Here is a 14,801-nt window from a genome sequence, read left to right on the forward strand (position 1 = left end):
AATAGGGAGTTGAATGAAAGCTTAGGCTTTCGAAGACAGAGTGAGGCTGGTCTTCCAGCTGGTCCCTTTTCGTATATCCTAGAAAGATAAACTGAACGAACAGAGCTTACCGTTCTACTTTTCATCTGTGCCAGAAATGACAACATCCCTTCCCCATCCAACGAGATAACGAAAGACACTAAATCATATTCAGAATTTTAAAAACTTCCTGCATTTTTCTCTCACTCTGAGATGCTCACAGTCATAAAGAATGTGTTAGATTTGGGCCAACAGCAAGGTCGTTGAGCAAGTATTCTGCTTTCAGAGGTGGGGCAGAACCACCCTTTGACAAACGTGGACAGAACTCAAATTGTTTATTTCTACATCCTGTTCTGTTTATGGAGTCCTCAGTAGGTACTTCTGTGTCATGGATGAACGCATGCATGAACAAACAACCTCTCCTTGGCCTCTGTGCCTTGGTGCCCACCATGGAAGGGTCTTCAGAAATCATCTTATCCAGCTGGCTCCTCTTACAGATGAGGTCCAGAAAGGGTGAGTGACCAGATGGAGGTCACACAGCAAGTTAGAGGAAGCACAGGTGCTGGAGGATTACCTCCCCATTTCGGAGCTCAGCCTGAGATCTTATCCAGCCTGTCTTCTGAACCAGGAGAGCAGCTTTAGCCAGGAGAGACGAGAGCTGTCCTTTATTGTTTGCTTTGCTTTCGAGTCTGGTGCAGCTTTCCAACAGGCATGTTCAGGGTAGCTTCCGGGGCTGTGGACCATTTTTGGATTGTGAGATCGATTCCCCCAGAGGCCCAGGGCACATCTGCTACCTGCCTTCACCTAGATAGGAAAATGGCTCATTTGGGAGAGGATGTCCAATCTATGTTGAAGTAGCACAGATGCTGCCCCATTTGGGGTGTGGAGGTGGAAGGATGCATAACACAGGGATGCAAGTTTGATGGATGGGAGGACTTGGGACAGGCTGTGTGTCCCATGGGTGCCCTGGGAAGAGGGTGATCCAGGCAGGAAACCAGGCAGAGGCCAGCTGATCTTGAGCCAATGGACAACAGCTTGTGGGAGGAGCCAGCCTGTGCAGAGCAGTTGATGTCCACATGGGCGCCTGTCACAAGGAGAGGTCAGGAGAGAGAAGTGAGTCCTAAGCTGTCTCTGCAGCTTCTCAGCCTTTTCCTCCCTGGCTTGGGCAGCTAAGGGTGGGTAATGTGATCCACTTGTTCTAGTTTGCTTAGCACCTTCTGGGTTTAGCTCTGAAAGTCCTGTGTGGACCCATGCAAACCTGGACAGTTGGCTACTGTAGGTGGGGAGAAGTGCATGATCTGGGGATTTAAAACCTGGCTTGAATCCTGGTACTTACAATTGTTTGACATGGAAAAGTCACTTTGCCTCTCAGCGCCCAGCTTCTGCATTTGCAAAGAATGAATAAATGAAAAATCCCAGGCATTGCTGTGGGTATGTAAAAACCTTTAACTCTAGGGCAGAGAAGTATTGTCTATTTTGTTTATTGCTCTGTCCCCAGTGTTTAGCACCTGGTGCCGACTCAAAAATATGTGCTGTCCCCATGGATGGCTCCCTAAATACTTAGGGAGCACTTCCTAGGTGCTAAGCATCCTCTGTGTCTCAGTTATTTCATCCTCATCAAAAAACTTTATTATACTCTCTGAGGGATTAGGTGACTCTTCTAAGCCACACCTCAGGCAATTCAGAGCTGGGATTCGAACTCAGGCACTCTGACTCCAATGTCTGTGTACTGCACTTCCCTCTGTGATCCTGTTTTGTAAACTGAGAATTTTTGCACAGGAAGGACAGGCACCATGATGATCACTAAGGGAGGAGGACATGAGGACAGAGAGGCAGCCACTTGTCCCAGGCCTCACAGTCTTCCAGATTTCTCCTTGCCCCATGCTGTTTCTAAAAGATTTTTCCTTGCACCTTTTCCTGTAGACAGAGCCCCCAAGATGCTTCTTCACACCTGGGTCTGACTGGGATATTCCCAGACAATGGCTCCCTCCACTCTACCTTGAGTCCTCAGCCACTTACAGCCACATCCAGATTTGTGGGCAGGGCCATGCTGGCTTCACTCAGCTGCTGTGGAGCCCCCAGGCTGCCAATCTTCTCCTGCTTCCGCCACTTGGCTCGCTGATTCTGGAACCAGATCTGTAATTAGGGAGAAAGGATGGGGATAAGTAAGAGTTTTCCTCCATCTAATACCACCTCCCCCAAATTCATAATAACTATGCCTTCCAAGGGACTTCACTTTACAGTTTGTAAAGCTCTGTGGCATCCAGGATGTCTTTGGATCTGGAGGTCAGCTTTCTGAGAGGGAACCAGGGTTTCCACCTTCAATGCCTACAAGGCCAGGGGGCCATGCATGAGTGAAGCAGCTGGTGCTGCACAATTGGGAGTGTCGGGGTCTGTGGTGAATAGAGCCAAAATGGGGCAGCTTCTCAGCTCCCGTCAACAGTCACCACGTGGAAATGTGAGTCTGGTGTTGCAGGTTCATGCAGTCTCCAAAGTGGAATCTTGATTTTTATGTGAAAGCTTCTGAATGTTAAACTACTGTGCAGACAAAATGGAAGTCATGTGTGGGTCACCAGTGGGCCACCCGTTTTCAACCCCTGGGGCCCCTTGGCAGGCTGAACATTGGCAGCTCCCTGCGTTCCTGAGCAGGTGCTGATGGTCCCTGACTTGTGGCCATTTATCCTTGGTAATTCTGCACACGCAGGTGTTGAATTCTGGGCTTTGTGGCTGATACAGGGGCTTCTCATTTAGCCAGTGCCTGATTCTAGATGGGAAGAAAAAGGAGAGAAGTCTAAGAGAGGAGTGGTCCTCAGCCAGAAGGAAAGGATAGAATAAAGAACCAAATGTTGGCCTGATTTTGAATTAGAATGAGTCCATTGCATTTGTGGAAAGAAAAAAAGGAGAGCGACTTACAAAACTATTTTAGAGAGAATGCTAACGGTGCCACAGTTGGATCTGGTGGAATGTCATGTGCTAGAGTGGCACTTGCAAAGCTGGGTGCATGTGAAGAGGGCAGGAAATACCTCTGGTGAGTGACAATGGGCTACTGTATTTCTAACCCTGCTATGAAGCAATACATAACTGGGGTGAAGAGATCACAGATGAGAGATTAGCCTGTTGGTGCTTAAACCAGGTCTCCAACCAAGACTGTGAATTCAAGACTTTTTCCACTTTGCTACACTGCCTCCAAAGGAATCCCCATGTGTTCTAGATCAGGGGTTGACAAACTGAAGCCTACAGGCTAAATCTGGCCTTCCACCTGTTTTTGAATGGCTCACGAACTAAGAATAGTTTTCACATTTTTAAATGGCTAGAAAAAAAAAAAAGAAGGGTAATATTTTATGACACGGGCAAATTACACAATATTCAAATTTCATGTTCATAAATAAAGTGTGTTTACATATTTTCTGAGGCTTTTTTTGTGCTACCTTGGCCTGTTTGAACAGTTGCTCTGACACTGACAATATACCCTGCAAAGCCTAACGTCATTACCATCTGGCTCTTTGCAGAAAGGTTGTTGACCCCCAGTCTAGATGGCTAAGACCTATTTTGTGAATGAGGCTGCATGGTGAACGACATTTTGGAACTGTCGCCAATTGGGGAGGAAGGGTATGGAGCAGAGATCCATGGTGATCACGGATGCTACTTCACTCCCTTTCCATTCCCAGAGGAGAGAAACCATTTTGGAACTATAGCGACCTCATTTCACAGAAAATAATATTTGGCCAAAATGACTATACTCACAGGATAAAGCCAACAGAAACTTTTAGATGGGGCAACCCCAAAGGGCCCAGGATATATTGTGTCTCACACATGGTCCCAAGGGCATGGAGGCTGGGGGCTGAGGAAGGGATGGCTGTACCTGCACCCGAGCTTCTGGGAGGTTGATCCTGGCTGCCAGCTGGCTGCGGATGTGAACGTCTGGGTAGTGGGTGAAGTGGAAGATCTTCTCCAACTCATGCAGCTGCTCGGTGGTGAAGGTGGTACGAACCCTCCGCTTGCTCTTCCTTCCTTCTGCATGGGAGAGGGTCCAAGTTGGGTCAGTGGCCTTGATGTCAGCACCTAGGTGAGGTTTTTGTGTTGACTTGTCCTACCCTTCCACCCCACTGCTGCTCCCGAGCCTTGGCCTCTGGCTCCTCAAGCTTGGAGCTTCACAGTATTCTCTTTCCTAAAATCCTCTGCCTCTACACCGACCCTCACCCACCATGGATAGTGAGGCCAAGTTAACCTTCTAGAAAATCTTCTCTGATTGTGCCTTTCTGCTGCTCAGTTGCCTTCAATGACTCTCTCTTGTCTACAGCAGGAGATGGCAAACTATGGCCACCAGGCCAAACCTGGCCCACTGTCTGTCTTTAAATAAAGTTTTATTAGAACACAGCTTCTCCCTTTGGTTTACATATTGTCTCTGACAGTTTTTGCACTATAACAGCAGAGTTGAATCATTGCAACAGAGACCATGTGGTCTGCAAAGACTAAAGTAATTACCACCTGGTTCTTCATAGAAAAAGTGTGTCAGTCTTGGTCTGCAAAGTAAAGGCTGAGCTCGGTAGCAGTCAAAGCTGTTGACAGTCTGTCTCCAGCCCACCCGTCCAGCTTCCATTTTAGTCAGGGCTGGCTGCATCATTTGTGGGGCCCAGTGCAAGATGAAAATGTGAAATTTTCAATTTTCATCAAAAAGCCGAAAAATAGCTTTTTATTTTTTCCGTAGTCTCTTAAACTGTCATAGTGGGTTTTTATTTGCATATGTCATGCATCCCTCAGAGAGCACAAGGATACTCACAGGGTGAGAATAGACCTCACCCTGTGAGGTCATGCATCCCTCAGAGAGCACAAGGATACTCACAGGGTGAGAATAGACCTCACAGGGACCTGGGGACCCACCCTAAGACTTACAGTCATGGATACCCCGTGAAGAAACTTGGTTCCACTCTGCAACTCAGTGCTTGACCTCAATCCTCCGTGAACCCCTGCCCAGTCCCCTTCCCCACCAAGATGGAGGGAACAGCAGTTGCTGGGTAGGAGCAGAGAAACAGTTGACTAAAAGCCCATCCTAGAGAAGCTGGGAGGTTATGAGAAGGCCGTTGATCGCTTCTGGTGCATTCACCACTGTTCCACTGGATTTCACTAATCAGATATTCAAATATACAATTATTAAGATTTCAAGATGGTGACAATATGCATTCAATCCCACTCTCAGGGCCTCCTTCTAAGCACAGGGTCCTGAGCATCTGCATTGGTCACACACATGCCCATGAAGCCAGCCCTGCCTCCAATACTTTGTCGACCCACATACCTTGCTTCATTCAAGTTGGGCTGCTTACGATATCCACAACACATCACGTGTGTGCTTATCACTTTGTTTTTTCTAAGGCAGTCCCCTCTGTCTGGGATCACCTCTTCTCTCTCGTCTGCAATTCTAATGTCTGCTGATTCTTTAGCACCTGCATTCATTCTTATAATCTCCAAAAATTATGTCCTAATCTTTCTAGCCCTGGGTGATCTTCCTTACTGGCAATATCTTCATTCTACTTGCTAGCTTTGTCATTCATTTATCCACCTTTTTTGTTAAGCACATACTTCTTTGTGCCAGGCACAACACTAGGCAATGAGGTGTAGAAAAGCTGAAGGCTTGGTCCTTGATTGGAAGCACTCATCATATGGTGAGATAGGGGGTACAGATAGGCTTGCTCATGACCTAGAACACATGGTGGTCACTGAGCTAACAGAGGAAAGTGGACACCTGTTGGGATTTATCTGCCCAGAAGTGCCTCTTTTCTGGGACCTGCCCTGCCCTCCTTTTGGAAACTATTCTTCGCATACACCAACCAAGTAGTTGTAGTGGGAACTGGATTGGTTCAAGTGTGGGAAGCTAAACTGGACCTTTTGGAATTAATCCCTGGAAATTTTTTGTTACACAACTAGGAAAGAGAATCAAACCCCTCTAGTGGTGCAGCAGTGGTGGATGTGAGAAGTAGGATGAGATCCATCAACTACCATCTCTCTTGTCATGCTGCTGAAGTTGTTTGCAGGGAGGTATAGAGCTAATTATGGGGTATATTTTGGAGAGAGGCTGTCAGGTGAGGTTGGTGGATATCTTTTGGCTGAGATAAATCAGGGACAACAGTTTGGTTTTGGCTTGAGCAAAAGATGTGTGTGTGTGTGTGTTCGTGTGTGTGCATGTGTGTGTTTGTGTGTGTGTGTTCATGTGTTTGTATTATGGGGAAATTGGGTGTTCATTTTGGACATGTTAAGTGTGTGATGTCTATTGGCTAGCCAAAGGAAGCTATGGAATAGGAAGATGCATTGATAAGTTTGGAGCTCAAAGTGGAACTGAGGACGGAGGTTCGAATTAGGGAATTGTCAGCAACTATTTGGCCTTTGTAGTCATGGGAATGGGTATCACACAGGCAGAAAGTGTAGATAGGGAAAAGGAGAGGGCCTGGGAGCAAGTCTGTGGTGCCTCCACCATGTAGAGGTTCAGCAATGGGGAAGGCAACAAAAAGACCAAGAAGGGAGGTCTCTGAAGGAGGAGGCAAGTGAGGACTGTTTCAAGAAAGAAGGCACAGTCAGCTGGGTCCATGCTGCAGACAGACCAATTACGATGAGGACAGAAAAGTGGTCCTTGGACCTGGCCACACAATGAAGAGTAAGGAAGGTTGCCCCATCGGCAGAATGGGAGACTCAGCCAGCATTGCCTGTAGCTCCTGGTTGGAGCCAGGTGACAGAGGACGTTGGAGGAAGGACCATACCAGGTGGCAGTGGGTTTGTTTACCTGACCATGGACTTCTGAGGACAGAATTAAAATCCTTGTCTTAATTGGACCACAGATTGTCCCTATGATGTGATTTTAGGGATTGTAGAAAAGGCACAAACCGTCTCCCCAGATCACCTTCATTTTTGGGGCCCAGGGGAATTCGTACCATTCTAGCTGACACCTCGCCTCTCCTGATTTTTTCCTCATTCCTTATAAGAAAAGTCGCTCTCAGGAATTAATTGAGAACCTAGGTAGTTCCTGTCCCAGGGTCACTCATACTCATGCTCAGAGAATGCTAAGTCTCCCAGGGAAGGAAGCCTCATGTGTCTTCTGTCATCCATCTCTAGGCTGTGAGCCCCTGGAGGGCAGGGACTGTATCTGAGTAGGGACTGTATCTGACTGTATCTGAGACTAGCTGAGGAACTGGCTCCCCATGAGAGCTCAACAAATATGTGCCTTAAATGGATAAAAGTAGAATTCAGGCTCTGCTCTCAGTCCTGTTGGACAGAAAAGACTTCCACAGGATTTGTCTGAAACTCTGTACTATGTCAGATGTCACACATCAGAAAGGATGACTGACGTGAGCTGAAGCTGCTACAAAGGAGGGGTGGGAGTCTGAGCTCCAGCTGAGGCCCCCTGACTCCCACTCAGCCCACTTGCTTTTTACCCCAAATAAGAGAGGTAAAGTCATCACACGTTAAGAATTGGAGTAGACACTCAGTGAAAAATAGATTTCACTTCTGAGGGTTTAACACCTGAAAAAATCAACTAACTTGCTTTCTTTCTTGGTGCTTATGATTGATCCTGCTGTCATTGGATAGTAGAAAACCCAGTGAGCTGGACATCAGAAAATCCGAGCTCTGTTCCTGGTTCCACTATGCAACTTGTGCCACATTCTAGATTCATTCTCTGGGCCTCAGTCTCCCCATCAGTAGAATGGAGGGGGAGAGAGACGTTGAATGATCAGGTCACTAAGGCAAAATCCACCCTGATATTTATAATCCTCCGTCTCTGGGATGGAGGATGAATGGCTCAAAAGTCCTTGCCTCAGGCTTGCCTGCAGGATGCGTTTACTTGGTGAAAGGGACAGGGCCAGTGAGATTTCTCTCCGGGAAGCCACCAGGCCCAGTTGCCTCAGTTGTAGAAATGGGATTTCAGGTTTGCTTTTGTTCTCAATCCTTTCTACCACCCCTCACTTTTGTTGTTAATCCATTTTTATCCTTTCAAAGTACTTTTGCTCACTTTTGTGGATTCTTGGAAGCTTCTTGGGAGTCGCAGGCAGTGAGGCTTTGAACATTACTCCCCACTAGAGTAAGCTATTGGCCTGTGACCCAGCTCTGTAGGAGAGCCTCATCTCTGTCTCTCCCTCTCGACCCCTTTCCCTCCCCAAGTGCACACTGCCTTTTTAACTTCGTGGTTTTTTAAAAAGATATTTATTCTATGTTGAGAGCTGGTGTTGTGTTTAAGAGATACAGCTGAAATCAGTCAGAATTGACGTAGAGAGAAATCGCAGGTGTTAATTCATTCCAAGAGCTCAGTGAATGTTGTCTCTGTAACCAGCAGCTAATAGGCACTGAGGGCCTGTCTGCAGGAGTACAAAATGAACAAGCCATGCCTGACAGTATTGGATTTACTCCTTCATTCATTCAGTCAGTCAGCATATTATATGATAGTAAATGATATGGTACAGTTCTGCAGGAAGCTGCCAAAAAAAAAAAAATTACAAAAGGGAAGATTCCAGGTTGACCTGGAAAACTGAGGTGTCAAGGACAGCAGGGAGTTGAGGTCTTCCTGGGACTATAGAAATGTGGGAGAGAATGTGGGATGTGGAACCAGAATACAGGAAATGAAATAATGTGGAAAACACAGGAGTAGAAACATAAGATGGGTCGTAATGAAAATAAGCCATCTCCTCCATTTACCCAAGAAGGAAACGCAGGTGAACAAGGATTTATGACTAAGAATAGAATCCATAATAAAATAAACATTTCAAAGCTTCCATTTGTGTAACTAAAGGAGCAGCTTTTAAGACATGATGGCTTTTTCCTGTTCCCAAGAGTACTGGAAGAAGGTAATTTAGAGGTGGGGTGAAGAAGGAAAGGATCTAAACTCTGCTCTGCAAAACAACCTGACTGCTGACTTCATGGAGGAGGGGCTGCCTGCCAAGTCATAGGCTGGTGAGAAAAATATGTTTTCTCATTAGCTTTGAACTACACATTCTCAGGATAAATGTTTGTCTTTGAGTGGTGATGATGATGGTGATGATGGTGTTGTCCCTGTGTCTCACAGTTTTAGTGGCCTGTCTCGGAGTAAGGAGGGGTGCCTAAAATTCATACTGGTGAGGAAGTATGACTGCGAAGACCCAACCAGAAGGCCAAGAGCAGTTTTGGGAGAGACAAATAAACTTCAACCTGGAGCCAGGGAAATGAGGTTAGGATCTGAGGCAGACTTCAACCTGGAGTCATGGAAATGAGATTAGGATCTGAGGCAGACTTCAACCTGGAGTCATGGAAATGAGATTAGGATCTGAGGTTGTACCTTGTGAAGGGTTTAACTCCTTCGAACTGCACTGTCCAATATGATAGCCCCTAGCTATATGTGACTATTTAACTTAAATAGAGTACAAACATTCAGTTTCTTAGTCATACCCTCCATCGCTCGATAGCCACATGTGGCTAGTAGCTACGATATTGGATAGTGCAGATATAGGACATTGTTATCATCACAGAAAGTTCTGCTGGACAGTGCTGCCTTAGAGGGTCTCCCACTGGATTTTTGGAAAAGTCATATTCTGGGTCTAATTTTAAGTTTCTCCCCGCATTGCAAGTTCCTCTAATTGCCACATAGTAGAATTCTAGTTACATTTGTTTTACCTTTTTATCTGTATTTTCTATTTTTCTGTAATATACAGGAATTTCTTGTGTAAATAAACAACCAAATAAAACAGCAGGGTGGAAAGAGATGAGAATAAAGAAATCACTGAAACAATTAGGAAAGATCACTGAAATCTCCCACCTGGAAGAAGAACTGGATCAGGAGTAAGAAAACCCTTGAGTTCCCATCCAGCCCAGCATCTCCCTACCAGGTTCTGGGCAGAGAAGCCAAGAAGCAGGTGGTCCCAGCCCAGCCTACCTGGGGAGTGGGCATGTGGGGACAACAGTGGAGGGGGATGGAGGCAGCAGGAAAGAAAGAAAGTATCTGACAGGTATACCAGGAAAGAAAGTACAGTATCAGCTTTGATGGCTTTGGGAAAACCGGAAGTATAGGGAAGGCGAGAGGAAGAGAGGACTGCCCCACACTCACATCTCCGCTGGTGCCTGGGGAGATGGAGGATGACCAGGGGAGAGGATGGTGCCCAGGAGCTCTGGGCGATGAGTCAGAGCAGAGTCCCCTAATTATGGCCCACAAAGCAGTGTGGGAGTGTAAAAGGCAGTGTCCAAGGGGGCAGCTCAGGAATGATGAAGGTCAGCACTTCAACTTTCCTGCAGGAAAAGAGGAGACTGTGAGGGCACCAGGAAGGCTGATGCTTGGGTTACAGACCACAGAGAATTACGAATAAGGGAATAAGGTGGGAGAAGGCAGAACAGCATAATATGGAACAGAGAAGGTAGAATGCAGTTCAGTGTGTAGAATTTTGGAAACTCGTTAGGCAAGAGGCTGGAAAATACAAGCTCATTGATGGCCCTGGCCCATGCATAGGATAGGATTCTCAATCACCAGGAGAAACCAGGGTGTTCTGGGTCCCTGATAAGAGGGGACACTTCTGAGGCAGCATGGATCATCCTGGAAGGAGCACTGGATCAGGAGTCAGAAAACCCTTCAGTTCCCATCCAGCCCAGCATCTCCCTACCAGGTTCTGGGCAGAGAAGCCGAGAAGCAGGTGGTCCCAGCCCAGCCTACCTGGGGAGTGGGCACATGGGGACAACAGTGGAGGGGGTGGAGGCAGCAGGGAACTGCCACCCTTTTCAAGTTGCTCCTGTCCCCATTGTTAATGGTACAAGCTGTGACTCACACTTTAATAGGTCTTCGAAGAGAATGAGTCAGCAGAACTTAATTAAAACTGAGCCATTTAGCACATCGATCATAAGAAATACACAATTTACACAGGTGAGTAGGCCACCTAATTATAAACTGATGTTTCTCCACGCTCGGCGCCCTCCCCTGATTGCTTCTTCTCTGGGGTCTGCTAATTGGTCCTAGTTGCGCAGCTAAAGGCCCCGGGGACATTGCCGCTGGGCAGTCTCTGGAAACAGGCCTCACCCTTGTCTTCTGAAAACAGTGGGTTCACCATGGAGGACACCCAGGGCCCTCTTTGCAGCCCTCCTGTAGGGGACACCTCCTGACACACGAAGGTGGGGTGCAGGGCAGGAGTCTCCCCATGGCTGACCTGTGCTGGCCTCATTTCCCTAGTCAGGCCACAGACTTTCTTGGGCTCCCTGTGCCCACAGGGAACAAGGCAAGCTTCTTAGCATGGCATTCAAGGCCTTTCCCATTCCATCTTTCTAGTATCATCTGCTTTCCCTCAATTGTCATTTCTATAATTTTAGTCCCACCTGACCATTTCCACATTCCCCAAATCAGCTATGCACTTTTATTTTCCAGGCCCTTGTTCTGTGCTCCCTGAGTCTGGAATGCCTTGTCCTCCTCCTTTGCCTAGCGAACTCCTACTCATCCGTCAAAGCTCAAATAAATCAAATATTTCTTTCTAAGGTATGTTGTGAATCTCCTAGTTGAAACACAGTAGTTTTTTTTTTAAATTTAAGAGTGTGAAATTTCAGCTTACAACAAACTAGCTTCCATATTTGTAAACATTTTTTTTTCTATGAGTCTCTGTGAGTCAATCAGTCAAAATATCTGTAGTGATTATTACTAGATGGTGAGATGGTAGAATTATAGTTACATTTCTTTTGCCTTTTAATCTGTATTTTCTATTTTTCTGTAATACACAGGAACTTCTTGTGTAAATAAATAACGAAATAAAACAGCAAGGTGGAAAGAGATGAGAATAAAGAAATCACTGGAACAATTAGGAGGAGACCCTTGCAAAACTCACCAGAAAGGGAGGGCCACTCCCAGGGGTGACTGGCTTAGCACTCTCTAGGCAGTGTGAGGCTTGCATCTTCCACACCTGTGGTCTCACTTTCATAATATTTTGTATGTAGGAATTTTAGCATATGTACTCCCCCACCACACACCCACACACACCCACACTCACCCATACTTTTTACTTATGTATTTAAATTATTTTTTCTTTCTTCCTTTTTTATTTTAAAGCAACTGTACCCTTTGTTTAAATGAAATTATAAGGAAATCCTACAAAACAAACAGCAGTAGAGCTCCTTTATTGTAGCGTGTGTGGGGCCTACTCCATCTTCCCTTCATCCAAGGCAGCTCTGGTCATGCATCTCAATGAAAGCCTGAAGTTCCCAAAACATTTTAAAATCTAAGGCTTAAAAAATGCTGATATACACATATAAAGGCCAAAGTTCTTGGCTTGACACACTTGACCTTCCATCTACCTTACTTCTTTCATCTCTTGTGACTGTGCGCCATGAATTTTAGACTCCAGCTACTCGATTTTGTTGTTTCTCAAGGATTATTCCTTTTTATACCTCTTGGGTGCTGCTTCACAGGCTTTCCTCTTCCTGGAATGTCCTCTCCCTTTCTCTGCCTGACTCCATCTCAAAAGCCACTTCTTCTCTGAAGGGCTGTCTCTGATGGTGTTATGCAGGGTTCATTATTTCCTCTTCTGTGTTTTAAAGCACTTTGTTAGGTTTGTATATCATATTTGTGCTATGACAATGTGACTAATGACAATGTGCTTAGGTCTGGTGAGACTAAAACATGAAGCATGGGCACAGATTATTGGGACAGGGTAGCAATGGGTTGATTTCATGTGCGCTATAATATTTCAACAGTTCTAACTCTCTTCCTTGCTGGGAAGTTGTGTGCATGTGTGTATGTGTTGCATGTGTGCATGTGTGCATGTGTGTGTGTGTATGAGTGTGTGTTTATGTTTCAGACCCTCTCCACTTCCTCTCCAATCTATAATATGTTGATGCAGGGGAATAATCAGACAACACAAGCTGTGCAGTCAGGGGATGTTTCAAGGTGTGACACAGGAAGTGTCCTAGAACTTGTTCCTGTTCAATGGGGAAATCCATATTTAGTTACCCTTCTTACCAAGAACTGAGGAGGAATTTAATTGTTCTCTTTGCTTAAATACCTACGGAAGGCCGACCAAGGTGGCAAATGTGCTGAGTGCCCAGATTAGAGATATACAAAGCCACAGGGCTTTCAAACAGGAGGAAGAGACATTTCTGGCCGACAAATTATTAACAACTGCCTCCTTACAAGGAGTGGGGAGGAAACCTCTTCAGCAACACACCATTGATAAAGAAACTTGAGGTTTCCATATATGGAGTCTAAAATGATGTACAAAGGGTTCTAAGGGTACTGAAATAAGGAACCATCATCCCAGCATGGAACAGTGAAGTAGAAGGAGAAGAGCAAGATGAAGACTCCAGACAAGTCCCAAGCACACACAACTCCTCCAGCCACACCCTCTGGTCTCAGTTGACTGGTTTGGAGGTGGACATCTCACTTAAGCTCGGCCAATGGGTGTCCCTCCTCTGGGGCTTTTGAACATGGGATTTTAGAGGGCTTGAGGACATCACTGGAGACTGATCTAACTCTTGGAACTATTGGAAGCTATTAGGAGAATGCCAATTAGCAGCAAGAAAGAGGTGAGCTCACATGCAGAGAGAAACAGCTGCAGAGACTTGATGACATTATTGGGTCTGCATCCCATCACAGCTGAAGGTTACTTATCATTCTGCCCTTCACGTGGCTTAGTCTGGGAACTGATTTCTTAATTTCCTCCAAGGCAATACACGTCCCTCTCCATTTTAGCTAACCTAAGATAATTTTTGTCAATTGTAACCAAATAACTCTCATTAATACTGATCATTGTACACTTTTTTTGCCTAAAATCTGAAAATGATTCTTCATTTCCCCTAGGAATACAAAGCAAAAATAAAAATCTCTACTGTAGCCTACAAGGCCGTGTGGGTTGGCTCCTTTCTGGCTCCTAGACCTCAAATTGTATCCTTGGGCATCATCTATTAATAGGCTCTTGCCCTTGGGGCTCCCTCCATGTGGAATGCCCTCCCTTCCACCCTACTCAGTCTTCAGATTACAGACCAACCATAACTTCTCTGGGAAGCATTTTCTGACCTCCCTACAGACCAACCTCCCATGGAATAGTCCCTTGGAGTACCATGTCACCATCTCTCCAGCACTTGTCACAATTGTAATTGTACTTTCATTTGTGATTATTTGGTGGTTATTTGTCTAACCTGCTGTCAGATCAGTGGCAGCATTAGATTCTCATAGGAAAAATAAACTCAGGGCTCCCATTGATTCTACATTATGGTGAGTATGTAATAATAATAGAAATAAAGTGCACAATAAATGTTATGTGCTGGAATCATCCTGAAACCATTTCCCCACCCATTGTCCATGGAAAAATCATCTTCCACAAAACCAGCCAAAAAGGTTTTGTGATGCTCTACACCATCTCCAGTGCCCAGTTCAGTACCGTAGTGGCTGTCAGAGGGGTTTGCAACTTCATGGACACTTCTTTCAAATTCTCTTTACGTGGGCCCAACTTGGTGAACTCATTTCTAATGAATGAAATGCAGTGAAAGTGATGCGATGTGATTTCTCAGGCTAAGTCCTAAAAGGAAACTGCTTCCACTTGGCTGTCCCTCTAGGATTGTTTACTTTGAGAAAGGCTATCTGCCATTTTGTGAGGACACTCAAGCAGCATGTGGAGGTTCCTATATAGGGAAGAACTGGGTCCTCCCACCAGTGGCTGTTACCAACTCACCAGCCATGTGAGTGAACCACCGTGGACATAAATCTTTTATTCCAGTCCAGCCTCCAGATGACTGCAACCCCAAATAACATCTTTACTGCAATCTTACGAGGGACCCTGAGCCAGAACCACCCAGTTAAGTTGCTCCCA

At 45.8% G+C, this 14,801-nt stretch overlaps 1 protein-coding gene across 1 annotated transcript in view; it reads right to left on the minus strand.

The window, feature by feature from the left end:
* Nucleotides 1-791: 791 nt before the first annotated feature.
* The window catches only part of ISX (intestine-specific homeobox), a 20,791-nt gene continuing 6,781 nt past the window's right edge, over nt 792-14,801 (minus strand). Inside the window, exons 2-4 of the mRNA XM_011938450.1 lie at nt 3,881-4,032; nt 2,038-2,154; nt 792-1,102 (exon numbers count right to left, since the gene is read on the minus strand). Coding sequence (XP_011793840.1) covers nt 863-1,102; nt 2,038-2,154; nt 3,881-4,032 — 509 coding nt within the window. The 3' untranslated portion in view covers nt 792-862. The remainder of the gene's footprint in view (nt 1,103-2,037; nt 2,155-3,880; nt 4,033-14,801) is intronic.

The sequence above is a fragment of the Colobus angolensis genome, unplaced genomic scaffold (assembly GCF_000951035.1).
Source record: "Colobus angolensis palliatus isolate OR3802 unplaced genomic scaffold, Cang.pa_1.0 Scaffold173, whole genome shotgun sequence".
Classification (NCBI taxonomy): domain Eukaryota; kingdom Metazoa; phylum Chordata; class Mammalia; order Primates; family Cercopithecidae; genus Colobus; species Colobus angolensis.